Raw genomic sequence first — 27,788 nt, 5'->3', positions numbered from 1 at the left:
ACTTCACGAATTTCATTATCGATGTCACTTAATATTAAATTCAAATTATATTTTGACATCCTCAAATAATTGGATATGAGTATTTACGGGGTAAAATCATTTATTTATAGACTCTAATTAGATGTTCTTTGTACCAATTTAAGTATCACATTTTAACTTCACAAATGACATCATCAAAAGTAACTTAATATTACTTGAAACTTAAGTATTTTATTACACATTTGAAGTATTCAAATAGCCAAATCAAATATTTGGAACCCCAAAATATGTATTTTATCGATCAAAGTAAGTACTTTTTTCTAATTCAACAATGAGTGAGAAACTGTGTTTTTTTTCAAAAAATAGATGACATGACTAAGTCATCTTAATGCATTTCCAATTAAAAGACCAGAAATTATTGAATTTATTGTGATAGCTCGAAGATCCAGTATTTTATTACACATTTGGAGTATTTATAGAGTCAAATCAAGCATTTGGAACTCCAAAATATGTATTTTGTAGGTCAAAATAAATATTTAATCTTATTTCATGATGAGTGATGACCTATGTTTCTTATAAAAAAATAAAATGACAGGAATAAGTCACCCTAATGTATTTTTCATGTAAAGACCAACAATGACTGAATTTATGGTTAATTCTCGAAAATATAGTATTTTCTTATATATTTGAAGTATTCAAAGAGCGAAATCAAGTATCTGAAACCTCATAATAGGTACTTTGTATGTCAAAATAAGTATTTACTTTTATTTTATGATAATTGAGAAACAATATTTTTTAAAAATTATATTTTAAATGAAGAAAACATATGTAAAGTTTTTAGGTGTGTTTTCGGACCGAACTTGTGATCGGTTTCTCGGTCGAATCGACCAATACAATCCGATTTTGAAAATATCGTATTTAAGTTTGATTGGTTTGATATGTTTCAATGATTAACTTTAACACATTTTTAGTTTGACGGAATTTGTAGTTATTGATTGATGCCGAAACAAAGCAGCGTTAAACATAATAATGCGTTCTATTTTATCAAGTGGATATTAAGTTAAGAGTGGGTCTCATGTGAGACCGTATCACGGATTTTAATTTGTGAGACGGATCAACTATACCTATATTCACAATAAAAAGTAATACTCTTATCAAAATAAATAATATTTTTTTATAGATGATCCAAATAAGAAATCCGTCTCATAAATACGACCTGTTAAACCGTCTCAAACAAATTTTTGCAGTAAGTTAAATAACATCGAAGACAACATAAAATGCAGTCCATCATCCTGATACGGTTTTGAAGTTGAGAATTTCGAATTTTTTCTCGTAAGAAAGTTATTTTTTCAAAAAAAATATATAAAAAGAAGAAAAGAAAATGTTAGGAAAAAAAAAATCGATCTTATCTATAACTGATAGAACCCTCCTCTTTCACGACACAGGAGCATGTCTATATTATCTCCAAATCCACACATTCTGTACAGAGAGATCCACCAACGGGAACCCCAGCAGCTTCACGCCTGGACCTCCGGACCTGGTTCAATCTTCGCCAAATCAAACGGGTTCGGATTCGGTCGGAGCAGCAACGAGTGGAAAGGAAGAGCTAAAAGAGATTTAAGGGCGCATTCTTTCTGGCCAGAATTGTTCAAGCCCGAAACTTTGGAGATGGAGCCCATTCAAGATTGCGAGCAGTTTGATCAGATTCTGGAGCAAGCTAAACTTGACTCGAAACCCATTGTCGTTGATTGGTCGATCTCGAATTTCTCACTATTTTCTTGATCAATTTTATGAAGGCTAACTATCTGACGAATCAAACGGTGCATAATGATACAAAACTGAAAATGGTGGGATATATAGTAATTGTTTCTGACATGTTTAAGCATAACAGGATGGCTGCTTGGTGTAGAAAATGCATTTACTTGAAGCCAAAGTTGGAGAAATTGGCCGCTGATTACGAGAACAAGTGAGTTGTTCTGTTCAGTTATGCCTTTAAATTTTTTCCAAATCGAATTTTCATTAATTTCGTACATTTAATGGCTATCTTGAGATGGATTTGCTTGAAATGGTAGGGTGAAATTTTATTGTGTGGACGTCAACAAGGTGCCTCAACCACTGGTAAAGCGTGGAAACATATCGGTATGTCCATTTTTAGTCTCACACACACACACACACACACATAAAGCTTTATTTTGGCCGATGTTTGTTGCTAACATTGGTATGTTTTCATTGCGCCTTTCGTGTAGAAAATGCCGACAATCCAGGTTAGTTTATTCTCTCACCGGTTTTCACAATTAATCAGTCACAAGTATCTCATATATTTGGTGCTAGTTTGTTATTTATCTTGCAGTAATTATATATTTCTCACGTTTTGTGTGTAAATATATATGTGTGAATTTGATATGCAGCCCATCTATTGGTGTGCATAGGCCTGGTTCGATATGGTATACCGATTTTTCCAAATAATACCGTATAGCGTATCGAAAAATTTTGATACCGAAAAATGAATGCCAAAACCGAAATTTCGGTATGACATAAATTCCATACCGCTCTTACCAAAAAAACTTCGGTGTACCGAAATTTCGTACAGCATAAGTATAATACTGTTTATACCGAATTTTTTTTAAAAAAATTGTGTTATTCTCATCACGAAAAAGCTAAAAAGCCCAACACAAAAAATAAGAACAAAATTATATTATAATTTCTAATATATATAAAAAAAATGGTATACCGAAATACCGAATTTTTTTAAATTTCATATACCGAAATATTCGGTATACCGTTAAATTAAATATGTGTGTTATTTTACGGAACGGTAAGTGCGGTATACCGAAACGATCTTTATTTTTTCCCACCCCTAGGTGTGCACCTCAGGCCATTTCCAACCCATATCCTCTATTTTTCATCCTCTATCTTCTAAAATAGAGATCAGTGATCTCTATTTTTGAAAACCTTCTCCAACGCATATCCTCTAAAATATTACAAAATACTTCATTTCTTTTTTTTTCATTTTCAAAAACACACATATAATTATATTATGTATTATATAACCGAACTTAATTATTTCGATAAACATAATATATAAAAAATCGACGTTTAACTTTATTGTTGTGTGTGTTTTTTAAATTGTTGATGATGTCTTTTAATTGTTTGTGATGTCATTTAGCATTGTCTACTGTTTATCATCTAAAAAATCACATGTTTATCAAGTTAAATAAATTAAATAGACAATAAGGGTGTGTTTAGTTGAGTGGATTAAATAAAGATAGATTAATAGTCAAATATTTATCGTTAAAATTTTAAGATATTTTAATAATCATTTTAACCCGATTTAAGATCCAATTTTATCAATCAAATAGTTGTCCATAAAATTGGATCTTAAACCGGGTCAAAATGATTATTAAAACAACTTAAAATTTTAACGATAAATATTTGACTATTAATCTATCCTTATTTAATCCACTCAATCAAACACATCCTAAGTGTTTCTAATAAATTATGTTATTAATTTTTGTGATCATTATCTTGTTTATTATTTCCATTTCATGATTATTATAAATAATATACATATAATTAATTCATGAAAATAATAAAACAATTGAAATAAATTAATTAAGTATAAAATTCTTTAACAATAAAATTAATTAATTTGAAATATAATAATATAAAATGGAGCAAAACAAATACATAAAAATACAAAAAGACTATTTTGCAATTGTTATGATGGCATTTCAGTAATTTAGTAGAATCTCCATATGAATAGTGATCCTCCAAAAATGGAGGATCACTATTGCAATCTCCAAAATGGAGATTGCATTTATTAGAGTTGGGTTGGAGCACCAACCCATACTCTAATTTGGAGATTTCCTCCAAAATAGAGATGGGTTGGAGATGCTCTCATGAGCGCTCAAGATGTTCGCATAAATATATCATGGAATGTCACTACACGCTGCATTAAATGTTTCGCTAGAACATCGACATAACGCCACATCAGTCGTCTCATCATACTGTTGTTTAAAATGTTCCAAAATGTTCGCGAAAACGTCTTGCAATCATTTAATATGCAATGTAACGTTCCATGAGATGTTCCCGCGAACAATTTGGGCATCCATGAGATGCTCATTATCAAGTGCACAACTTATCAAAACTTTGTGTGTAGATAACCCAAGTTTAGCATGTCCAATACTTCTCGTACATTCACTAAAAAACATACTTCTATGTAAATACTTGATATATCATTTATCATCAAAATTCTGAAACTATAGAATTATAATATTTATAATGCTGTATGCTATAACATGTAAAACGTTGTTTAATCAACCATATTGGAATCTACCTGAATTGTTAATGTAAAAATACTAGGATATCTGGGTATTTTGTTGCATAATTTTATATTTTGTTTGAGATATAAAATGTAATTGAATGTTTGGTTTTATAATAACCCAAATCATGGTTACTTGTCATTTGCTAATTCTTCATTTCATTTGTTAATTTATAATAACGCATGGCGCTTGGCAGTTGTGGAGTGATGGAGAAATGAAAGCGGAGGTGATCGGAGGCCACAAAGCATGGCTTGTTATCGAAGAAGTGAGACAAATGATCCAGCAGTTTGTATAAAATAGAAACAATATATATATATATATATATATATATATATATATATATATATATATATATATATATATATATATATATCACAATTATCAGTATTGTATGCGTTTATGTAACATGACAGCATGTAAATACAAGCTTTTGTTTTGTTTTGTTTTTTTTTTTTTGGTAGATTGCACGTAATATAGATAATCTAGGCATGTTCTACCTAAAGAAAGTCATAGGATCTGGCCTTAACCAATGTTTTTTACATCTGAACACGACAGAGGATCGGAAAATATGCGCATATGTTGATATTCGAAGTGTATATATGGATGTTGATCGAATACTGCGGAAGAAAACGAACCAACCAACTCTTTCCTCGAAATTCATAAGCTTTGCCAAGTAGAATTGGTTGAATCATATCTATCAGAAGCAGAAGCCAGTTTAACTCCACTAAAAGGCAAAAAATACCCACAAAGACAACCGACCCTCAGGTAGCATTTCCCAGTAGACGAGCCATATTGCAATAGTACCGGAATGGTTTCCAACTTTGTAAAAGATTTGTCGAGGGTCTCAACCATTTTACCAAGTAATAGAGAAGAAAAAGGTTCGAAGAAAGCAAATTTTTTGTTAGTGCTTACACAGACAGATTCAAATTACTAGCAGAAACATAACAGAAGAAAAATCTCTAACTTGATACCCAGACAAGTCGTGGTCTTGTGTCAAATTTGCCGTATTAAATCCATGGTTTAAAATAGTCGAGTCAAACATTATACAGTTCTATTCTCGACAAGAATGAAAACCTGAAGCACATTCATATTCCAAAGCCAAAAACTGCCCGTATTCTGTGGAATATGATATCTCTCCATCCCCTCTCGGTATTTTCCACCACGGTTGAATTGCCATATCTGCAATATCTTAGTCATTTACATAAGAACTCTCCCAGCAAATTGAAACTTACTCCAACAACGTCAAAAAAACATTTAACCAGAGATACTTACCTGTCTTCTTCGGGTACATCAGTGTGTGTGAGCTTCACAACGGTCATCCCAGATTCAGGCTCGTCAAAGCTCAGCCGCACCTGCATGAAAATCACCATTTCTTACAAGCAAATTTGGTAAGAAATTTTTATCCATTCAACCAAAGAATGAATGATGCCATCTTTCAGCAACTCAACCTAAACTAAAAGCCACATATTCTTAATGTGCATTATAACATACAAATCTAATTCGCAGTAGTAACAAAGAGTTTGAAAACATCAAAGCTCGAGATAGACGGATACTCTACCGTTGACTCGATTCCATCATGCCAGCTACCAAATCTCCAGTTCTGAACAATCAACTTTCCCTCCAGCAACTCAACGTTTTTCCCCGTCACTGAACCATCAAAGATACTAAACTCCCCTCCCACCTGCTTACTTATCCGAGCATTGCTTTGAGTAAAACCTTTCCACCTATTCTCATCCATTAAAATCTCGTACAAATCCTTAGCTCGACAATTAAACTTTTCAGTCATAGTAATTGTCTTAAACCCCTCATTTCTCTTCTCCTGCTTCTTCTTACTCTCCTTAACACTTGAGCCACTGTTACTGGTCGAAATATTACTCGAACCAGCAGCAGACCCAGAATCAAAAGCTGGTTTTTTCACTGTTACTTTCTTAACTTCCAAATCATCCTTAGCAGGTCCACCTTTCGCCATCGCATTGACAAAATCTCTAATTTTCTCAAACACAAACGGCTTCCCATGCGCAATAAATGCTTCCTTCACCCTTTTTCCGATCGGCCCATCATCTTTTACACTAATTCTAATCTCCGGATCTTCGCCAGCATTCTCGTCGGCTATGTAAGGAACCTCAACAGTACCCTCAGTATTCAAAATCACAGAACTACCGTCGGAATCTTTGACCTCAGCCTCGTACGAAAGAATCAAATTTAACTCATACCCGGGTATTATTTTCCCCTTCCGAACGTTAAGGTATGCTTCTCCTTCGAGTTTTTCGATGTCCTTGGTTTTGATGTAGAGATTTCCGTCGCCAGAAAGGATTGTTTTATTGCTCAGGAGGTTAGTGAGGAAATTTCGGGACCAATCAAGGCAATCGGTTTCTGCCCAGTGCCAGTTGTGGACGTTGGCGCCATCGGGGCGGTCTTCCACGATCCATCGTTTGTCTCCCTCGCCAATTTTGGCCATTTTTAACAGAGATGCTTGGTGTGCGCTCACTAGTTCTATAAATATAGTCAAGCCTGAAAAACCCTACGTTTGAACGATCGTTATATTTTATTAAACATGAAACAAGATATACGCTGTATTCGGGGGAAAAAACAAAGAAACAAAAATAAGAACCAATTTGACCGAAGGAGTGTGTTTCCTCTTAAACGGTACGAATATTTATTTGTGTGACAAATCAACTTAATCGATATTCACAATAAAAAAATAACACTCTTAACATAAAAAACAATATTTTTTCATGGATGATCCAAATAAGAGATCCGTATCACAAAATATGACCCGTGTGACCGTCTCACACAAGTTTTTACCTGAGTGAAGATGCACGAGTCGAAATTGGCCATAATCAATTTTAATTTTATCTGTTTGAATTCGATTGAATGATCAATTTCAAATTTGAGCTTAACTCGTGTAGATGTTAAATATCCGAGTTTGTGATTGAAAAACTCGATATTCTTAATGGCATATAGACATAAAAGTTTAGAATTTAAATTCTAACAAAAATATCCCTAAAATTTTATATCTTTAAAATAAAAGTATATATATAGTTATTTGAGTAGAAATAAATAACTGAGCTTAACGAATTCAACTGGAGCTGTGAAGCTTAGTTCGAGTTTTGAACGAACTGCTAGTGAGACTTATAGATAGCTGTACTGACTTACACCTCCAAAGTCCAAACCACACACCTCGTATAAAACCTCCATCTTCCAACATAACCAAATCTCATAGAAAAACATCAAGCAGAGCGTGATGAAGTGGAGAAAATCAATATTTATATTCTCTTGCTCCTGTATCTACGACAGAACTTTAACTTCAACTCACACAAGACAGAATATGATGCAAAAACTCGCAAATAAATCACTCTTTTCTCGTTACTAAAAAATACAAGAACGTGTTGAAACAATCCTTCCTGAAATGTAACGGAGATAATTAAAAGAGAGCAAGTTGCTCAATTCTCCTCAATACACAGTCGGAGCAACATTACAAAATCAAGAAAGAAAGCTTGTAAAACACCAAAAAAGGCGCTAATTTATGATCAAATACAAATACATGTAGAATAATAAACACAAAACCACAAGGCAACGGCAACATACCTTCAGTTCCACGTTCCACCGCACATTACCCCCTCCCAGAAAGCATTCCGGACAGAGGACGAGGCAACAATGATAAACATAAATGAAGTATAATGTGTAAATATGTTGCAGGCCTTAGGTATGAATTACATACACAATCTGGCCAATGTGGGAGAATTAGACACAGAAGTCGTTCAAAACTAGCGCAGCGAGGATTGAATGGGTATATGTGATTCCAATGACAATTAGTACCGTTAGTCACATGTTACAATAAAAGCTTCCCGCCTGCATTGGATTTCAACGGGCTGTAGAATTCCGTGAAGTCCAACCGAAACATGAGGAACTTCAAGTCGACATGTTGTTGTATTGGCAATTGTGAAATAAAACCCTCAAAAAGTGATGAATATTCATTTGCAGTTGCATCAACAGCTTGCCCCATATTTCTAAGAAATTCCCCGGCTCGTCTTGTAAGTTCTTTCCTGCCTTCACCAAGCCAAGAACTGGGTTCTGAAGATCTTTTAATTGATTGCTTCTGCAATTTGGCTTTGTCCCGATACGGGCGGGAAGACTCTGTGGTTCTGGATGTATTACGAAAAGCAGGGAGAAAAGCTAAGAAACATTGCGCATCCAGTTTAGTAGGAGAATAAAGGATGCAAATAAAAAACAATACCTTGATTGCAACTCATTTATGCCTTCATAAAGTCGATCTGCGTGACTTCGGAATCGCAATATGAGGTCAAATAACGTAAAAAGGGTCTTGTTAAGGTTCTGAGATCGTTCGCCTAAAAGAGACTTCTCAATGATTGAGTGGAGGTACTTCTCATGTGCTCCAAGTAGATCATCCAGATCTTTAGATACTTCCACTTCCTTGGAGAAATTAGACCACGACACCTCCAGGACTTCAAACATTATGTAGTACTGAAGATTTGTGACAAAATGATTCATCTCGTCCCAGAGAACTTGGTACTTCCTTGATGTCAAAATCAACTGCAAGGTAACAGCACGTGGCAACTTAGAAAAGAACTGAGAAGTAACACGGTTTGGTTTCATGCCTTTCCAAACGCCAATCAGTGCATGCTCTATCCTTCTAAGCTTCCACAAAAAGTTAAAAATTCTGAGATATCTAGACATAACAGATTCAGGTGAAGACAGTGTTAAGTGGAACTCTTGCATCATATTCTAATGAAAACACATCCCATCCTCTGTCCCCCGTGTTATGTGGCATCATTTTAACTCTTAAACTATCCAGCATATCACCATCATCGTACTGCGCATTTGATGATCTAATCGCACTTTCCAATAATCCGGCAAGCTTGAATGAGCTTATCGTGTTAGCAGGCTCAGACAGCTCAGGGCCAACGATATCCATTAGATACTGAACAAAATCACCTTGGCCAAGAAGTAAATATCTCTTGATTGCAAGGCAGTGTTCTTTGAACTTATATTGTGTATATATAACATCCAACAAATGCTTATCTATTCGCTTTGCTGCTTCTGCTACTAAAGATTCCAGCGCATCAGTCTCACCATATCCAAGATCACCTCTCCTAGTAGTGGTACCAGCTGCAGCTGCCGCCTCTTTTGCGGCATCAGCCCATACTCGATCCTCACAACAAACTCGAAGGAAATTGATGGACTTTCCAGTCCTTAAGATACGTTGAGCAAGAGATTGAGATATGAAAGAAGGAAGCATTGAATCAAGTAGTCGATAACCTTCCCTCCAGAGACAATCTGCTTTCACAGGCTGACTTACAACAAAAAATTCTGAAAAAATATCCTCGAGCTCCCCTTCCAATACCCAACTCCTCACCATTTCAAAGAGTGGAGAACACACCTGACGAAGTAGCTTTTTCATGAAATCATTAACAAGCGGATCACCATGTTGAGCACGCAAATGAATTGCACCAGCCATGGCCCCACCTTTTAGAACTTTACAACTATCAACCAAAACAGCCATTAACCTCATCTTTACCATGGGTTCAGCAAACCAAACTGACAATCTCCTCAATGAGAGATAGTTCCCTGAGCATGCATTTTCAGAAACTAAAGGAATCGGATTCATTGCCTGCCCTTCAAGCACAACCAGTAACTTGTAATACACTGACAATTCATCTTGCAACGCAGCACAAAATGCTTGTCCAACAGTCCCAATATCCTCAGCTGGAAGGCGGTCCATACTCTCTGTTATATACCGGTTGACTTTTCTAAACAACCATCCAAGCTCGCAGAGCTTTCGGACCATTGTCCTAGTAGCCCTTGGCACCTTAATAAATTCTGGAAGAACATACTCATCGGCCTTTTCATCAAACTTCAGATATGCCCCGTCAATCCCCTGGCATGCATAGAGCACATCCCTCACCAATACCTCTTCGGAAACCTCATTTTCTTCCTTAATCAAGTCTGCAAATTCCCTATATGCCATCTCACGAAGATTTCCAGGGTCCTTTGTCACCATCAATACCCCTCCATTCCATCCTTTCTCCACAATCTCCTTAGCTCTAAAATGACTCGTATTATCCCTCAACCCCCTCGAGTGCTTCACATTTTCATTTGAACACACTATATTATCTGAATATTTGCCAACATCCTTTTCGCTCCAACTTTTATCCAATTTCCCAATATTGCTTGAACCCCTCAAATTTGACACGTTTCCACCAAAACCCCGCAAATGATCAACACGGCCATTAAACCCTCCATCGCCCAAATCCTTACTCGATTTCACAAACCTACCAGGACGATCGCTCAATACATCACTCTCATGCAACGCTGGCAACCCGCCAGCAAACACAGAATCCAGAAACCCATTAGTAATTTTATCCGAAAACTGATTTTTCTTCAATTTCTGATCCTCAGATATTCTATTCAGCAAATAGAGTACAGCCCACTTATTTTTCACGCTCCCGGGACCATTTTTCAACGAGAACTTAGAGTAGATATCGGTAAAAGTTAGGGCTTCGTAGGACTTACCGGTAGTGGCGAGGCGGCGCTTGATGGACTCGACAACGGAGAATTCGTCTGCAGCAATGGAGGGATTCAAACGGCTGGAGAGGATGCGGAGAGAGTACTTTAGGGCTTGATTGTACTCTTCCTGAGTGGGGATTGAAGAGGAAGCGAGGTTTCCGGGTGATAGAGGGTTGGATAGTAAGCGATGAACTAGTTCTTTGACTAGATCTACTACCCTCCGGTCGTCGTCCTCCATGGTGGAACGGCCGCGGCGTCGCCGTTGTTTAGTGTATACCGAGTTCGTATTTAGAGAGATTAGGCGGGGAAACGAATAATATAATAAAACTATATTTGTTGGATTTTTTTTATTAAACAACATAAAACCTAAATAAATTATCAAAATATAGCCCGCATGGGCTTAGCCTGACTGGCTAGCAGTGGTGACATCTTGGAATAATGATTAAGGATCGAGTCTCGCAAGCGGCAGTGTGGGAGTAACTCCCTTCGACGTAGGGGGGAGGCTCCTTGTGCGCGGTGAGCACGGGTCTAGCCACTGCTGGTTGGTCAGGTTACCATGATTTACCTCCTCTCACATACCCGTCGGGCAGGGTGTGAGGGGCGCCCGGGGTGAGCGATTTCACCTTTTGGAATAATTATCAAAATATAAACTTGGGATGGGTAAAAATACTGAAATATCGAAAAAATCGGACCGAAAAAAATACCGAATGTTGTGTGCAATAATTGTCCTTGCTTGGTAGAGCGATCGAACCGTGGTGCTTGAGCTGCTGTGCGGTTTAAAAGATTTGAGTTGCACCTTTACTACTAGCTATAGCTTTTGGTAAAGCGGTAAGCACTCGGTCCTACAATTGGTATCAGAGCCAAGGTCACGGGTTCGATTCCCATTGATTGCAAGGAGTGCAATTATTGAGAGGGAGATTGTTGGGTGCAATAATTGTCCTTGTTTGGTAGAGCGATCGAACCTTGGTGCTTGAGCTGCTGTGCGGTTTAAAAGATTTGAGTTGCATCATTACTACTAGTTATAGCTTTTGGTAAAGCGGTAAGCACTCGGTCTTACACCGAACTTACCGAAAAATCGGTATACCGAAAATTTCGGTACGTATTGTCGGTATACCGAAATTTTTTTCAGTGTCGGTACGGTACCAGTATGAACTTTTTTCATACCGAAAATTCGGTATACCGCATTATGTGAGACAGTTTTATGGGTCGTATTTTGTAAGATAGATCTTTTATTTGGGTCATTCATGAAAAAATATTACTTTTTATATTAAGAGTATTACTTTTTATTGTAAATATGAGTATGTTTGGCCCGTCTCACAGATAAAATTCGTGAGAACTTTTCATAAGAGACTTAGTCCGGGGTTTTAAACCCGTCCCCTGAACTCTTCAATATTATAAAAAATTTATAGATGTGTTTATAAATTTTTTTTTAAAAAGTTTAAAAAGTTATTTTAAGAAAAAATATATTATTTTACAAAATATTTTTACGGTTGAAAAAGTGTTTGGATAACTATCTTAGAAAAAATTGATCGTATAAAACAACTACTCTATAAAAAAAAATTAATTGTAATTTTATTTTTCCTCATTTTTTTTCTTGTTTGGAATTGAGAGGTTTTTTATTTGTATTTTCTCATTGTTATTTATTTATTTAGTTATTATTATTTAATGCACAATTAAATGCATAAAATATTGTGATTGTATAAAATTTAAAACATTTAAATTCTCATGTGAAATGTTGAAAACAAAAAGACATAATTTATAATAATAAAATTTTTAATGTCTTGATCTCGATGCAATTGAGTTGCTATAGTAATTGGACAATTAATTTATTTGAAAATGGTGTCAACTGATGTATCAATTTCTTTCTATATATTTTGATTTTCGTCATTGCCTTCATTTACGTCTCGTGCTCCACTTTATAAATCTTCATTTGCAAATTCATGAACTTTCAATTGAATTTTTTAAAGTAAAAAAACACTTCAAACCATTATGAAATAATTTGGTTAATTGAATTATAATTGTTTATTGGCCTCATAAAGAAGGTAAAACGATGTTTCACACCTTGATGACATAATGCACTTTGTAGTATTCTAGAAAAGTGTGTAATTCCCTCTCATCCGACATAAATAAAGATAAATCTTATATCATGGTTAGATACAAGCAATACATTTTGAGTGATGTTCTCTTTTCTATTAACCCCATTCTAAAATATAGTAGATGAGATTATATTTATATATGTTAAAAGTATTTTCAATATCCATATAATGTAGATGTGGCCCTATTTAGTAAGGGAGTCACAGTTTAAATGATATTGGAGCATGGTATCTCCTTGTCCAGTGTGGTTGGGAACGAAAAAAACGGAAGCTGGTAAGCATGTGACATGCGGAGCCGAAAATTTCAGAGCAGTACATGACCTGCAATATGGCTAGTTAATACATGAATGATAAAAATCTCAACCAATTATTGGGCAAGGTGGAGCATGAATAAATGGATCTCATACCAGAATGAGAGGAATAAAATATTTAATATATATTATTTATATCAGAAACGTGCATCTTATTTTGGGGAGTTTATAACTGTAAAACTTTAAAGTTATGAGTGCTTGATTGATGCAATTCTGGATGAACAACCCCAAATGAACTTTCTCATGAAGCGTGTAAGTGATAACATCAGCGTGTTAAAAAGACTCGTATTGATACATTGGGGATAGCCGTCAAATCTAGGGTTTTACAAATGCATTCATTATAAATTAACATACCAACATCATTAGACAAAGGTCTTTTTATTCATTCCACCTATAAATATCTTGTAGAAAAGTATCGCCTTATGCTTAATACCCTTCATCAATCACAGTTGAATGTAGAATCGTCAAAATTGGCTCTCCGCGGGTCGCCTCGCCCTGCCAAATAGACGAAATATAACTAAAAACTGACTAGGTCTGTTGGGTCAATCCGAATCCTTCAAATAAGCGAATTAGATTGACAATTTTTCCACTCTTAATGGAGCCGTCCAACCCCAATAGTTCTTTTTGACAATTCTAGTTGAATGCTCAAAAATTAGGATTTGGATCCTTTACTGTGTTGAAAATACAGCAATTGATGTTGTGCATTTTTACACGATATGATCATATGATCATCTTGTGGACATCACACAATATAAGATAAATTTAAAAAGTTGTTAGATTAAACGAGATGATCATGTGATCATCTCGTGTAAAAAGTGCACAGCACCAAGTGCACCAAGCGGTGTTTTCAATACAGTAGATGATTTAAATCACATAAATTAAAAAGTAAACTGGGTAACTAGCATATTTGCAAGTACGAGCAGCTGTACAACCAAAGTTGAATATTTAACAACAAAACGTAGTAATATCCACACCAATTTAAACTATCAATACCATAGTCATAGACAATATTACTTATCCATTTTTGACAGCCGTCAGTTTTGTGAACTTCTTTACCAAAACAGACAGTTCCACTCTCCTCACTTAATTAGCAGTTAAGCTAACTTCCACAACTTTCAATATACAGAATCAATTTATAAACTTCTTTATAAGCTATTTGTTTGATCTCCATCAAAATACAGTCGCCAAATTCAACTCTTTGAACTTGACTATCTAAACAAACACAAAATCCGATACTTGTGTGACTTTCAATAGTTCAGAGATACAACTAACCATGAGTTCAAAACTTCTTGTGATACAAAATAATATTTATTCTTATTTGAGCTTACTTTAATTAGCTTCATTCTTTTCATCAAATTCTCGATCAAAAATGTCATAACTCAATTCTGATTGCACTCATCGGATCATGGTAAGAGCATCTAGTAGTTTTGCCAATGTTCCCCTAGATATCATTGATAACATCTGCAAGAACATTAAGTTATGACTAGCGTACAATACCGTCCCTTCAACTCATATATCCTGGTCAAATCTGCAATAAATTGTATATCGAGAGTTGCATTTGAATATTTTATAAAGATGTGATGTATCTTGACTAATAACAGTGATATGATATGTGCAACTGAGGAAACACATTTCCATAATACACATTTCTTACTATAAACAGATATTCCCTACACTATTAACTCATCAGATCACATAAAATATCTTCACCCGTAGGTAAATGGTGAATCTACGACTACAATGCATTTGCTCCTATGTATTTCGAAACTACACCTAACCTCACCACTTGATGACCCTCAATGAAGTCAGTAAGCAAATCAAAGTGCGTATTAGTACGTAGAGCCTCTACGTTATCCCGAATCAAAGGACTAATGGTATAAAAGCATAACTACAGATTATTCAACTCGATAAGTGATAACCACTTGGACAGTCTGAAGAAAGATTGTTAAGTGCATCATCATATGATCATCCATCTGTATGAATGAACATCTTCATGTCTTTACCAATCAAACATGACATTACATCACATATGCTAATCTCAAGCTAAAGCGACATTTATTCTTATTTTAAGCGGGTGATTTGACTAGAAACATGTTTAGAATATATGGTACAATGATCTTACGTTGAGAGGCAGACCTCATGATACTTATTATATATTCAATGATTTTATCTATGCACCTTGCATTGATATACAAATAAAGTTAAATATCATAATTAGATAAAACCATAAAATATTATTAAAATAAAGATTATTTTACATAAAAGTCAATAAAACTCATACCACAAATTTGGCTTACTGAACACCTAGTCTATCATTAACAATTGTCGTAAAACAAAGAAGTATAATTATGTGAAATCCATATGCTTATTATTTCTTAGATTCGCCAAAAGCTGATTCGATGGAACGATCTTAAAGCATAAACGTAGAGAAGAAAAATGAGTAATTCATGGTTATTTTATTGAAGAATCATTGTGAACGATGGTGGGTCCAATAAAATTATACTACAGATATTCTGAATGAATGGGTTTATTTATTTATTAGACGTGCAATATTAAGGCATGCACGTAAGTAGTAGGTTGGGTGTTGTTATTAGCGGTTAAAATGACTTCTGCATGCGAGTTTCCAGCAAAACTCAACATCGGATTCAAAGCTTCCACATGCCTTTAATTTATCCTACACAAAAGATTCAAGAAAAAAGCAGAGACATTTCTTCATTCTTGAAAGTCTGAATTTGGTTTATTTTGTAAGTTTTCGTTTTCATATTTCTGGAACATTTATGGGATCCCGGGCTTTAATTGAATTACATATAAATTTTCTGAAATGTTAATTTATATTTGTTTTTGCTTTAATTCTTTTTTCAAGAAAGTCTTTGATATAACATTTTTAGGCACCAATATATTATCTGTTATTTTCTGTTAAATCCATGTCCATTGGGTTTATTTAATTTCGATTTTTTATTTGAATCTGCATAGGACAATATCTGATGATGATCTCATATATTTTCTTGTTGCAGCAAAAATTCTCAGACAGTTGCAAAATTGTAATTAAGGTTTCTAGTATTTGTGTGGCTGTGCCTTCCAAGATTGAAGGATGTTGTGCTGTGGAGGTGCAGAAGAGGAAAGTTTCAGTGGTCCTCCGGCAAACCAATATACGGCCCCGCCTAAATCCGGAAATCCATATCCCGGTGGCACAAATACTGGAGGTATACATTTTGACGCTCTCTTAATCTCTTCTCGTTTATATATCATGATGAATTACAGGCAATCTTATTCTTATATAATGATTTAAATGAAATTTTATCATGCTTATCTTCTGAAAATCTGTGATCATTGTAGCGGTTGTTTTTGCTTCCATTTTTTAAGGTAGCGAGAGAGGAGAGCCAAGAATTTCTGCTGCAAGAAATGGAGCACCTCAGAAAGTTTTACCTATTGAGACTCCAGCACTGTCATTGGATGAACTAAATAGATTGACTGGCAATTTTGGAACCAAATCGCTGATTGGTGAGGGCTCGTATGGTCGAGTTTTTTACGCAAAGTTAAGAAGTGGGCAGCAAGCAGCAATCAAAAAGCTTGATACCACTTCAGCACCAGAGCCCGAATCTGATTTTATAGCTCAGGTATTTGAATATAGCACTTCGATTTTTTTCCCTGCTTTTGCACTTGTATGCAATATTAATGGTGATTTTTTGCCTAAAATAATCTGTTGCATCCAGTTATCCTTGGTTTCGAGGCTCAAGAACGAACATTTCGCGGGGCTGCTTGGGTACTGTCTTGAAGCAAACAATCGAATCTTGGCATACGAGTATGCCACAATGGGTTCTTTACATGATGTTTTACATGGTAAGTCGAAGTATGTCTATTCTAGATTTTAATGAAGAATTAATTTGACCGTTGCCCTGTTACGTTACAGGTCGGAAAGGGGTGCAAGGGGCAGAACCTGGTCCAGTTTTGACCTGGAACCAGAGAGTGAAGATTGCTCATGGAGCCGCAAGGGGCATCGAATATCTGCATGAGAAATGCCAGCCTTCAATTGTCCACCGTGATGTTAGATCCAGCAATGTGCTTCTTTTTGATGATTTTGTAGCCAAGATTGCTGATTTTTGCTTGACAAACCAGTCATCAGATACAGCCGCTCGACTGCATTCAACTCGAGTCCTCGGAACGTTTGGCTACCATGCTCCAGAGTAAGTTAATACTGAATCATTTCATACCAATACAAAGCCCAAGCACATGCTTTTTATATGCGTGATAGTGGTCGAAGAACAACTTTGTTTATAAGAGAAATTCTAGTTGTAAAGAATCTAAATAAGATACCACTGGAAAACAAGAAAGAATGTTCATAGGAAGAGTGATCAATTCAGGAAAAGCCAAAAAGATTTCGTTGAGTCACCACCGAATTGTTCCTCCATCATGAACACTATAGATGTATACTGTTCATGCTGTCCCAAATCTTTAAATATCCGTAGTAGAAACGACTGAATTTTTCTTGAAGTTTTAAGATATATAATATGATGCTAAAGGTATGCCATGACGGGACAAATAACTCAGAAAAGCGATGTATATAGCTTTGGGGTGGTTCTCTTAGAACTTCTGACTGGGAGAAAACCAGTAGACCACACAATGCCTAAAGGACAACAAAGTCTCGTTACATGGGTACAGTTTTGTCTTCTTTTTTTTCCCTTTTTTGGAGCTAAACAAAATTTGTCTCTTACAATCTAATCGATCTTATAATAACTCCAACTTATTAATCTGATTTTCTTCAGGCTACTCCAAGACTTAGTGAAGATAAAGTGAAGCAATGTGTTGATCCCAAGCTAAACAATGATTATCCACCAAAGGCCATTGCAAAGGTTTTAGTCTAGTGTACTACATACATCAGAAACAGATTTATGATTTGAAATCTTCTTTGATTTCTTATCTTTATGATTTTTATCAGATGGCAGCTGTTGCAGCCCTTTGTGTGCAATACGAAGCCGACTTCCGGCCGAATATGACTATCGTCGTCAAAGCTTTGCAGCCGCTTCTCAACTCTAAACCAGCTGGCCCTGATTCTAATTCATAGGAATTGTGCTTGTATGATATCTTGAATTGGCCCAAACCCGGAGCAATACCAAGTCTTTTTTCTTGGTCGAAAGAACCAAACCTAAGAACATTAATGTTGCGATAATACTGTTTGCTGCGATATGTGATGCCTGCTGTTTAGATGAGTGTGTTGGTAAAGTTTCTAATTTCCATTTCAAATTGGGGTGTAGCAAACTCCTTTTTCTTGAAATCTTTGTTGATATTGGATTTAATAATTAAATCAGTTATGCAATTTTGCCATTTAAACATGTTTGGCTGAGTTTAGAGTTCATTTTATGGACAGTATTTCATGAATGTATTTAGTTTATCGAGTATTTTAAGTGGTCACAAAAAACGTCCCAACAAAACGATATCTTGAGTTCGACATTTTAAGTTGTACTTTTCTTTCTCATATTAAAAAAAAAAGATGTGAAACAAACTAACATGTTAATTCTTGAGAGTTTGACTAATAGTTCGATTCATTTTACAAATATTTTCTCGAACTAGTAGCCTGTCTAATAGAATTTGAGATTATTCTTCTTAATTAGATTGACATATATGTTGATGATCGAAGAACTAACATTTCATTATATCATTGAGTGGAGAGAAATGATCCAAGTGTAACATAGAATAATCCAAAATTTGTCGGTGTTATTTACCTTATTAGTATGTTTTGCAAGAATTGCATTAACTCATTGTTTTATGGGTAAATTGAAAATAAATCCCCAAACCAAAACATTAATTTACCGAAGAACCCTAAACCCAAAAAAAAACTTTGTTGAATCATCCTAAAACAATAAAAATGACAAAAATATCATTATTTGTTGATTTTAGTTGATTAATTTACTGGTCAGAAATGATATCGAATCTAGGTAAAATTATTTCAAATATGCAAAATATTATTTTATCGAGTAATTAAATGTTTGAAGAGGAGAATTTTCTCAAATAATATGGATTTGAACCCATGCTCGAGATTAATTATTTCAGGGCTTATTCCAATATTTTGAAATATTTAAAACAAGAAACATAACAAATGTTAGATATTAGGAGCAAAGTGGAACTTATCAAAATCTAAAGGTAAAATTATGATTTGGTCTAATAAGTTCCTGAAAATAGTACCAAATTTCTACAAAATCTGCAGAGATCTTAGAAAAATCCAAAAAAGGTAAATAATTAAGACAATATGTTATATTATGTACCACAAAAGATGGAAAAAAATCCTTTAAAAACAAGAAAAAATTCTTGTAACATTAAATGATGTTCAAACAGGAATCCAAACTCTAGAACAACGAACAAATTCTAGTAAAAGGACTTCGGTATGAAGGTTACTACAATCCTTTGTTACCGAACTCTTATTACATCAAAGAGAGATGACCAAGGTGATGCCAAAACCTTTAACTGACAAAGAAAATTTATCGATCAAATTAAAAATGTCTCAGAGAAGATATTAATATGATGATAAATTTAGAAAGAATTGGTCTAGAAGATCTCCAAGACTTTGCAGAATCTTTTACAAATCTCAGATTTGTACCTAAAGATGAACACAGCTAGCATGAACAACCCACAATAACCTAGTCATCTTCTCATGAACCACCAAGAGAAAGTTTGAGATCTCATGATACAAATATGAGATGACCCCGAACAGATTTCCATGTTGGTGGAGAAGCACACCCAACGAGAACCAGGTTAATGAGAAATCAAACTCCCTTGCACCAAACACCCTATGGAAAATCTTTTTAGAACCTATATATCCTTATGTAGTTATGCTTAATCTTCATGTACTAGATTTAGAAAAGGAGAATATCTCATAGACTATTAGACATCGAATACGAGAATCACAACATGAACAATTGATTTCAACATAGAATGGTCCATTAAAGTTTTAGAAATGAATCTTACGGGATCAATGAAAATTGAATTGGACATAACTTCGGTAGAAACCAACTAACTGGAGAATCTCTCAACGAGATAGTCGAAAAAATGACTTCCTATTTAAAGCACAATTTATAGGGGTAGATTATTTCAATGGTCAAGACACATAGAAGAAAATAAATATACTCAAACTTTGTATGTTCTTGAATTACATGACATTTGTTTAGTGGATGAATATATTATGATATTCAATAAATATAGATAGAATTCAGGGGTCGAATAGCAAAGCAACTTTTCTTCGTCAAAATTCCAAGTCCATGGAGATAAACGCTAATTAGGAAATATGCCCCTGACAATCCGGATACTTTGGCATGAAGATCATTTTTCTCAAAAAAAATTGGCAGAATGATGATAGATGCCAGTATTACAAAAGAGTTACGAACGATTAAGGGATATTAACAAACATACTCATTTGTGTTGTAAAGAAAATGATCTTCCAACAATTATTAGAAGTAATCCATAAAGGTAGAAAAGGAAGCGATTTGGATCTCATTTTTATGCCAGAGTGGAAGAAGCGAAATAAGCTTTTGGAAACCAAGAACGGTATTGTATAGACAACAGGACAGATCTTACAAATATGAGTGAAGAAGGACCATCATGAAGTAGAATGTCACTCCAAGCATCAAGTATATCTCGAAGCACGAGAAGAACACATACGAAGAAAACTTTGAAAAGATCTCATACCCGAGCTAACGAAAGTTTTAAAGATTGTAATGGCCGGACATGTGAAGAAAGATGTAACAAATGTCCAAAAAATGAAAAAAAAAAAAGAGGAATAAAATGCTTTGGTCCTACCCCGGATATTGTAGAAGCATTTTATGACCAAAATCTTGTTCAAGTATACCAGTTTGAGGATATGTCCTCATATGAAGTTGAAAAAGTATTGAGTCAGGAAGATTCTGATAGGACAAAATCAGAATCTGATTGAAGATGAGATGTTTCGACACGAAAAACATGAAGAATTTTTTGGTTTTTTTAGTCGACAACCATATCCCATAATGGTCCAAAATATCATGAGAAAAAATCCTAACCTACAAAAGTACCAATGATTCAATGCATGACATGTAGAAAAGTTCTTAGGAAATCTTGGCATAAGAAACAAAAATCATCATCTAATCTATAAAGTTTCCAAATGAGAAATGACTATCCAATGTAATTTACGTAAAATAGAATGGAGATATAATCAATTATTTCTGAAGAAATTAAGGAGGAATTACAAAAATTCAAAATAAAAGTAGCACGAACCATGTCTTAGATTCATATCAGATCAATCCAGATTATGATAAAAGATAATTTTAAAGAAAGAATATATTCACCCATTGATATTCCTATATACGATAAACGAATGTGTAACATTCAAGATTCAATACTGGGAAAAATATCAAGGAATCTCCGTGCAGGGAAAATTGTAGGGGTAATTTATCTAAAAATTACCTAAACCTGGCAGATCGAGATTTCATTCGAGATTTGACATTGCATCAGAACTTCAAAGAAACAAGACTGATGAAATATGGTAATAGACCATATTCTATTACCTCAAATTTTATATGATCTATCTAATACACATCATTCAAAGATTTTATTATAAATGAGTTGATTGAAATACCAAAAATATTTGAAAAAGTTATTAAGCCAATTTATCTAGAAATAAGCGAGATTTTTTTAATACAGAAAACATATATCTAGATCCAAGACAAACCGATTTTACAAAGAAGACAAAGTCTTAGATTGGAACCAAGAAGATCATCATTTCAGGGAGACAGAATAACGAGTAACAGATGGGGAAAACCCCTGTCCAAGAAGTCCAATCGAGAACAAAGAGTTTTTCAACAATAGGAAAACTTAGATGTCCGTAAGGATGGAGATAAGTCAAAATAGTATTTGATATTAAAAGACAAATAAATCAATTTCCTTGTAATAATATATACTATTTGGAACAACATCCTATGACAGAAACTTACTAAAGTATGATCAATATCAGAGAATTTGAAGTTCGAATCAAAAAAATTCTAGGAAAATAACCAGATCAATTGGTATTGGAGAATTGGAAGTTAACACCAAAAGAACTCCAAGAAAATAACAAGAATTCTTGGGTTAGAGTTTCTCAAGGAACACAAACCTTAGAAACTACTGGTGAATGAAATGGAATTCATGGCAGAATGTGGAAAATCCAATAACCACGAGCTCATTCTCGATATACATCCCAGTAGATGTTATACGAACAATATAAGACATAATATTTTGTTGCCTTTATTGATTCAGGAGCTGGTTTTTTCAATAAAAATGAGTTTTTCTAAAATAATTGGAATAAGAATTACCTCAGAATGCCCGAAGAGATTTCTCCAAGAGAATCTTAGTCTTATATAAAAAATTAAGATGACATGAATATTAATCAGAGGTGCTGGAAAAACACCTTGGCACAAGGTAAAAACACTATTGATTTATTTTCATGACACATGAACTGACATTTTGCTAGGAAAAAATTTCCAACAAATGTTTAATTCATATACACAAGAAAATGAAACTAGAAGATTAATGTTCAAAACATCATGTGATTAAAAATTCATAGTCCAGAGACTAAGAGAGATATTTTATAGAAAATTATCAATCCAGTTTCGCAGCAAGGGTGGTGATGAAGGAAAACTTCTAAACCAAAAATGAAGGATTTTAGACGGTTTGGAGAGACAATGCTCTAATTAAGAGCAAATAAAAACCTCCAACCAGAAGAAATAGAATTTCTGAAGATAGCTCTACATCATAATGAAGTAGAATTTGAATCGAAAGTATCTCTGGAAGATGTCAAGAAAATGATCAAAGAAAACAAAGAAAATTACAGTGAAGATCTCTTGAGATGATAGAATAGAAATCAACTCAAAGACACCTTTAAAATCAAGTAAGACAAAGCGTATGAATTTGTCCGATGCAAACCTATCTCAGTGAACGTAATTGATCGAAATGATATCCATATTATTATCAAGGAACATCTGAACCTTAGACTAATCAAAGCAGGAATATTACCATACAACAGTCCAGATTTTTTGGTAAAAAATCATGGTGAGTTCATAAGAAACAAACCTAAGTTGGTTATTAATTATCAAGAAATTAATAAAATTTTGGAGTTTGGTGGATATTTTATATCTAATAGAAACATTTAATCAGTTGCATATGTAACGCCAAAATATTCTCTAAATTCGATTGTAAATATAGTATCTATCAAATTCGGATGCCAGAATAAAGCAAGACATTCACAGCTTTCTCCACACCACAAGGACACCATATTGGGAAGTCTTACCAATGGAATTGGTTAATTCACCCCAAATATTTCAAAGCAAGACGGATAATCTATTTAACGATTATTTCAAATTCATATTTGCCCATATTGATAATATTTTAATAGCATCTAATAATATAGAATAACATATCAAACACTTAGAGATTTTATTTAAAGTTTGTAAGAAAGAGTGAGTGATTTTATCTTATAAGAAAGCATTCATTTCCACAAAAAAGATTGAATTCATCGGAATAGAAATCAATGAGTTAGCAAAAATTTTGCAAGAACAATAGTAGAAAATATAAAAAAATAAAAAATTCCAGATATACTAAAGGAAAAGAAACAACTTCAAAGTTTGTTAGGGGTTGTTAACTTTGTTGTGATGTTTATTCAAAATCTAGTAAAAAACAGGAAAGTGTTTAGTCCATTACTGAAAAAAGAGGCAGTTTTTACATGGACACAAATGACTTAGCCAACTAAAAGAGATTTGTAAAAATCTTCCAAAAATGACTATCCCTCAAGATGAACATGATATGCTATTATATACAGATGTCAGTGATCATTGGTAGACAAAAGTTTTAACAAAGCTCACATCGGCAGGAGAACAGCCATGTAGGTATTGTAGTGATCTATTCTCAAAAGTAGAAGTAATAAGATGACATATCAACGAGAATGAATTTTATTCAGTAAAAATGGTCATTATTTTTACTAGCAAAGAAATTTACCTTAAAGATTGAGAACACACATGTAAAGTCTTTCTTAAAAAATAAAATTGAATCAAAACCTGAAAAACTAGATTAATAAGTTGTCAAAATTATATTTTTGATATTGTGATTATTAAATCTCATGAAAACATTCTTGCAGATTTCTTAACAAGAGATAGACAACGGTGATATCAATGCCTACATAAAAATTCAGAGGCAATTGAGAGAACACCTTGAAATACTTCAAAACGAGTTCAACAGGCTTGCCAAAAATGCAGAAATTGCAGGTAGTCTAAGAAATTGTCTCTGATCGAATTACATGATGTTTACAGGCTTATTCTCAGCTATGGTCTGTAATACGAAGACCTATCCTCCAAGGCATTGAGAAGCCACTGGTTTCTCAAATGGAGAATTTTCGAATACATGACTATATACATGTAGGAGATTCAAATATCCCTATCACAAATATTAAGTCGGGATCATCTCCAGACAAGTCGGCCAAAACAAAAATCGAGACTCCAGATCTTTATCTCGAGTCTTTATGTCAACCCTTCACCTCGGGGACTGAACAGTGGGAAATCAACCTTAGACCTCATATAGACAAGAGTAAATCTAAAGTTGGTATTAATGAATATGTTGTTTCTCTATTTTAGGCATATCAACAGAACTGAGAGAAATTGAAAATAAGAATAGAAATTAACTCAGCCACAACTCGGGTGGATGTTGCAGGAAAATATCCTAGTGTATGAATGAAATCAAATTTATATCCAAAGAAGGTCAAGACATGGTACAAATTCGGGGCCCTTGCCTCATTTTATACCATACACCCAACTTCCCAAAAATTTCAGGATTACCTAAGTGGATCCACAAAGTTGTTCATGAAATATGAGCAAACAGCGACTATTTGTCCATAAAAGACATTTTGTAGCTACACTTTTTCAGTACACAAGAACCAGCCTGAAAAGGTTCACATGAAGTATTTCATTTTAACAAGTTAAGGAGGCCAGATATGAATGTTCAAAAAATTATCAAGGATTCTCCAATAAAAGAAACACCCCTTGTAATTTCAATAACTAAAATGACATCTCTACCAAAAGAACATGAGGTCTATGGGTCTGTTTAACCGAGATGGACAAAATCAAGTTTTCATTTAAGTTTTTATCATAATTATGTAAATGGATCTTTTCTTTTAAACACTATGACAGGAAAAACAAAAGTTTTGCAAAAGATCTACTTGAGAAGAAAAGAAATATTCTATGGAATAGCCAGCTTTTGGAGGGCAAAGATACTCACCGAAAATTCTATAACATGGTTCATGTGGGAAGATGGTCAAAAGTATCAGCCCAAAATGCCGAAACCAAAAAAGCCAGAATTTAGGAAAGGTTTATGGCCAAGATCTGACCGAAAGCATAATGGATAGACAAATCCAAGTGGTAAAGAACCGCATAAAAAACAATTCTTTCAAGGACCATATAAAAACAAAAGATTTCTCGACAAAGATAAAACAGACATGTGTAGGGTTTGAGATTGCATAGGACTTGATAGGTAGCGCCTGTTATAGAGAAGAAGATGATTTTTTTTTTTCAAGAATCAAAAAGGAATTTGAATTTGCAAGCGTCTGAAGTAGGTAGACAGATTCGAATCAATTATTGGATGCATTCAAAAAGTCAACAACCAACTTTTCAATATGTATTTTCAAACGCATATTTACAATTTTGATTTGCGGCATCTAACTATGTGCATAAGGTATAATTTTTATATCTCTCACATGTAACAGGTGAGTCTAATTTAAGATATGCACATAAAAATGAGCACGACTTATGGACAACATATAAAAAATCGTATTACGTCCAAATAAAATTATCAAAATTAATATTAATTTATAACGAAACGTTTCGATGATAGAAAATTTTTTTCGATTACAATTAATATGTATATATATATTTATATTTATATTTATATATCCATTATCAGTTCACTGTTGAAGGAATCTACGTCAAGAACTATATGTTGCAACTGCATAGTTAGACTATAAGGAGCAGTCTGTAAAACCTGATAGATACAACTCGACGATAATCAGTTCAAAGAAGTAAATTGTTCAATTTATTTTACGGAAGCATGTTAAATCATATAACAAGATCAATCATTTGAAGCATGATATATAGGTTGAAAACCTTGTGTAACTATATGTCTTTGGATTATATGTGTGGGGATCCGAACGCTAATTCATTTCTTAATCGTCTTTGGGAATAAATGGATCAATTAAGTAATTTGGGTCTAAATTTTTTATTTTTTTAAATCCAAGTGCGGAACATATTGTAATCAATCTGATATAAATATCAAAAATAAAAGTACAAGTCTCGTACATATACATTACTATCAAACTCGGGTTCAATCACTATACATCTAGTGCTGAAACCTATTCTACTTCTGGGTTCGGACCTCCATGCTAATGTTGATCTCTCATCCTCTTTTTGACCATGATCCCGTCCCACCTGTTGTCATGCACACATACAAGCACAACAACAACCGGATAACTCCGGTGAGAATATAATTCCCAATATAAACAATGTATACATGCAATCATATAAACATATACAAAAGCATATAACAGTTATCAATAACATTTATCAAATATGAAAACATGGAATGATATAAAACTGTAAATCAAACTCCTATCTCTGACTCGACTCTGATCTAGTCTAGTCTAGGGATCCCGGTTCCCGAACGTTGGCATATCATATCGAATCTCTGTAATAGAAGTCGATCTACTTCTAAGCAACATCGATATAACCAAACATCCAATGTCTAGGCATCTATGCCCAAGACTTGGCACCTATGCCCAAGACTTGGCACCTCTGCCAATGACTCGTTCTCAATATCTATCTTCTTTTCTCTGCTATTCTATAACTCAATAGAATAAGCATATACATTCAAATAATACAAAGGTATTAAAACAATAACAACCAAGTATGTGGTTTAGGGAAACTCAAGTCAAATCTAACTCGAGTCGTATCTCCCGGTTAACATTGATTTATACCTTTCTTTCGTTGGGGTTTTGGCTCTGTTCTGTCTTTGAAATCTTCAATACCAATCTGGCATAACATATTCGAGGAATACAATATCACCATATACCCCAATCAATACCAGATATAATCAGAACTCAATCTAATTATGTTTCGACGACATAACATCGTAATCTTGAAATACCGGTAACACAAAATCAAGATATACCAATCCCATTAACTCCTAATTAATCAACAAACACAATCTGATACCAAATTTGTGTAATCTCAATCAAATCAACCTGAAAAATCATAACAATTTCATACGGTATATGTTCTTCAATCCGGTTTCGATTAAACAGTGTCTAATATCTCAAGAACACTATATATTAATCATATCGGATTCTTTCAATATCATATTTTCAAATTATATCAAAACATAAGAAAATTTACGTCCGTGTGAAGCCTTTATCGAGAGGATCACAGTACTGAGCTCGGATCGAAAATCAAACGGTCGGATCTTGCAATAACATTAAAATTCTCTTATATGAAGAAATTTTCCCCGGAGCTTCTCGTTCTTCT

General features: G+C 34.2%; 4 protein-coding genes and 1 long non-coding RNA gene across 6 annotated transcripts; 2 read left to right on the top strand and 3 right to left on the bottom strand.

Moving 5' to 3' along the window:
• Nucleotides 1–1,367: 1,367 nt before the first annotated feature.
• On the top strand, nucleotides 1,368–5,514 carry LOC140827111 (thioredoxin-like 3-1, chloroplastic). 2 transcript variants are annotated; one of them, XM_073189719.1, is made up of 6 exons: nucleotides 1,371–1,730; nucleotides 1,871–1,945; nucleotides 2,052–2,118; nucleotides 2,226–2,243; nucleotides 4,498–4,614; nucleotides 4,675–5,514. In XM_073189719.1, exons 1-5 carry the CDS (start codon nucleotides 1,429–1,431, stop codon nucleotides 4,594–4,596), a joined length of 561 nt encoding a protein of 186 aa, XP_073045820.1. In that variant the 5' UTR covers nucleotides 1,371–1,428; the 3' UTR covers nucleotides 4,597–4,614; nucleotides 4,675–5,514. The 2 variants fall into 2 exon arrangements, with proteins under 2 accessions (XP_073045819.1, XP_073045820.1); XM_073189718.1 differs by lacking the exons at nucleotides 4,498–4,614; nucleotides 4,675–5,514 and having other exon boundaries at nucleotides 1,368–1,730; nucleotides 2,226–2,858.
• LOC140827110 (uncharacterized) lies at nucleotides 5,244–6,845 on the bottom strand. Its single transcript, XM_073189716.1, has 3 exons — nucleotides 5,860–6,845; nucleotides 5,574–5,653; nucleotides 5,244–5,480 (listed from the first exon to the last, which is right to left on the bottom strand). Exons 1-3 carry the CDS (start codon nucleotides 6,757–6,759, stop codon nucleotides 5,387–5,389), a joined length of 1,074 nt encoding a protein of 357 aa, XP_073045817.1. The 5' UTR covers nucleotides 6,760–6,845; the 3' UTR covers nucleotides 5,244–5,386.
• Nucleotides 6,846–7,690: 845 nt separating this feature from the next.
• On the bottom strand, nucleotides 7,691–11,152 carry LOC140827108 (gamma-tubulin complex component 3-like). The gene is given in 3 exon segments (XM_073189714.1): nucleotides 7,691–8,446; nucleotides 8,539–9,008; nucleotides 9,010–11,152. Coding segments are annotated over 3 exon segments (2,841 nt in total). The 5' UTR covers nucleotides 11,068–11,152; the 3' UTR covers nucleotides 7,691–8,133.
• A 4,683-nt stretch (nucleotides 11,153–15,835) lies between these two features.
• LOC140827109 (probable protein kinase At2g41970) lies at nucleotides 15,836–18,555 on the top strand. Its single transcript, XM_073189715.1, has 8 exons — nucleotides 15,836–15,977; nucleotides 16,248–16,436; nucleotides 16,597–16,850; nucleotides 16,947–17,073; nucleotides 17,144–17,417; nucleotides 17,754–17,886; nucleotides 17,997–18,083; nucleotides 18,170–18,555. The coding sequence occupies exons 2-8, from the start codon at nucleotides 16,325–16,327 to the stop codon at nucleotides 18,293–18,295; spliced, it is 1,113 nt and encodes a 370-aa protein (XP_073045816.1). The 5' UTR covers nucleotides 15,836–15,977; nucleotides 16,248–16,324; the 3' UTR covers nucleotides 18,296–18,555.
• Nucleotides 18,556–26,558: 8,003 nt separating this feature from the next.
• LOC140828364 (uncharacterized) lies at nucleotides 26,559–27,788 on the bottom strand. The gene is made up of 3 exons (XR_012117167.1): nucleotides 27,660–27,788; nucleotides 27,242–27,296; nucleotides 26,559–26,696 (listed from the first exon to the last, which is right to left on the bottom strand). It is a non-coding gene; the product is annotated as an uncharacterized lncRNA (long non-coding RNA).

This window comes from Primulina eburnea, chromosome 3, assembly GCF_022965805.1.
Source record: "Primulina eburnea isolate SZY01 chromosome 3, ASM2296580v1, whole genome shotgun sequence".
Taxonomy (NCBI): Eukaryota; Viridiplantae; Streptophyta; class Magnoliopsida; order Lamiales; family Gesneriaceae; genus Primulina; species Primulina eburnea.
This window is presented reverse-complemented; position numbering and strand designations above follow the sequence as displayed.

Excerpts from the sequence above, each read along its gene's own strand:
- LOC140827111 (XM_073189718.1), top strand. The coding sequence starts at position 1,429 with ATGTCTATATTATCTCCAAATCCACACATTCTGTACAGAGAGATCCAC. Across the intron at positions 1,946-2,051 it reads GCCGCTGATTACGAGAACAA|GGTGAAATTTTATTGTGTGG; the intron begins GTGAGTTGTTCT and ends TTGAAATGGTAG. Across the intron at positions 2,119-2,225 it reads TAAAGCGTGGAAACATATCG|AAAATGCCGACAATCCAGGT; the intron begins GTATGTCCATTT and ends CCTTTCGTGTAG.
- LOC140827110 (XM_073189716.1), bottom strand. The coding sequence starts at position 6,759 with ATGGCCAAAATTGGCGAGGGAGACAAACGATGGATCGTGGAAGACCGC. Across the intron at positions 5,654-5,859 it reads ATGATGGAATCGAGTCAACG|GTGCGGCTGAGCTTTGACGA; the intron begins GTAGAGTATCCG and ends ATTTTCATGCAG. Across the intron at positions 5,481-5,573 it reads GATGTACCCGAAGAAGACAG|ATATGGCAATTCAACCGTGG; the intron begins GTAAGTATCTCT and ends AAGATATTGCAG.
- LOC140827109 (XM_073189715.1), top strand. The coding sequence starts at position 16,325 with ATGTTGTGCTGTGGAGGTGCAGAAGAGGAAAGTTTCAGTGGTCCTCCG. Across the intron at positions 16,437-16,596 it reads CGGTGGCACAAATACTGGAG|GTAGCGAGAGAGGAGAGCCA; the intron begins GTATACATTTTG and ends CCATTTTTTAAG. Across the intron at positions 17,887-17,996 it reads AACAAAGTCTCGTTACATGG|GCTACTCCAAGACTTAGTGA; the intron begins GTACAGTTTTGT and ends GATTTTCTTCAG.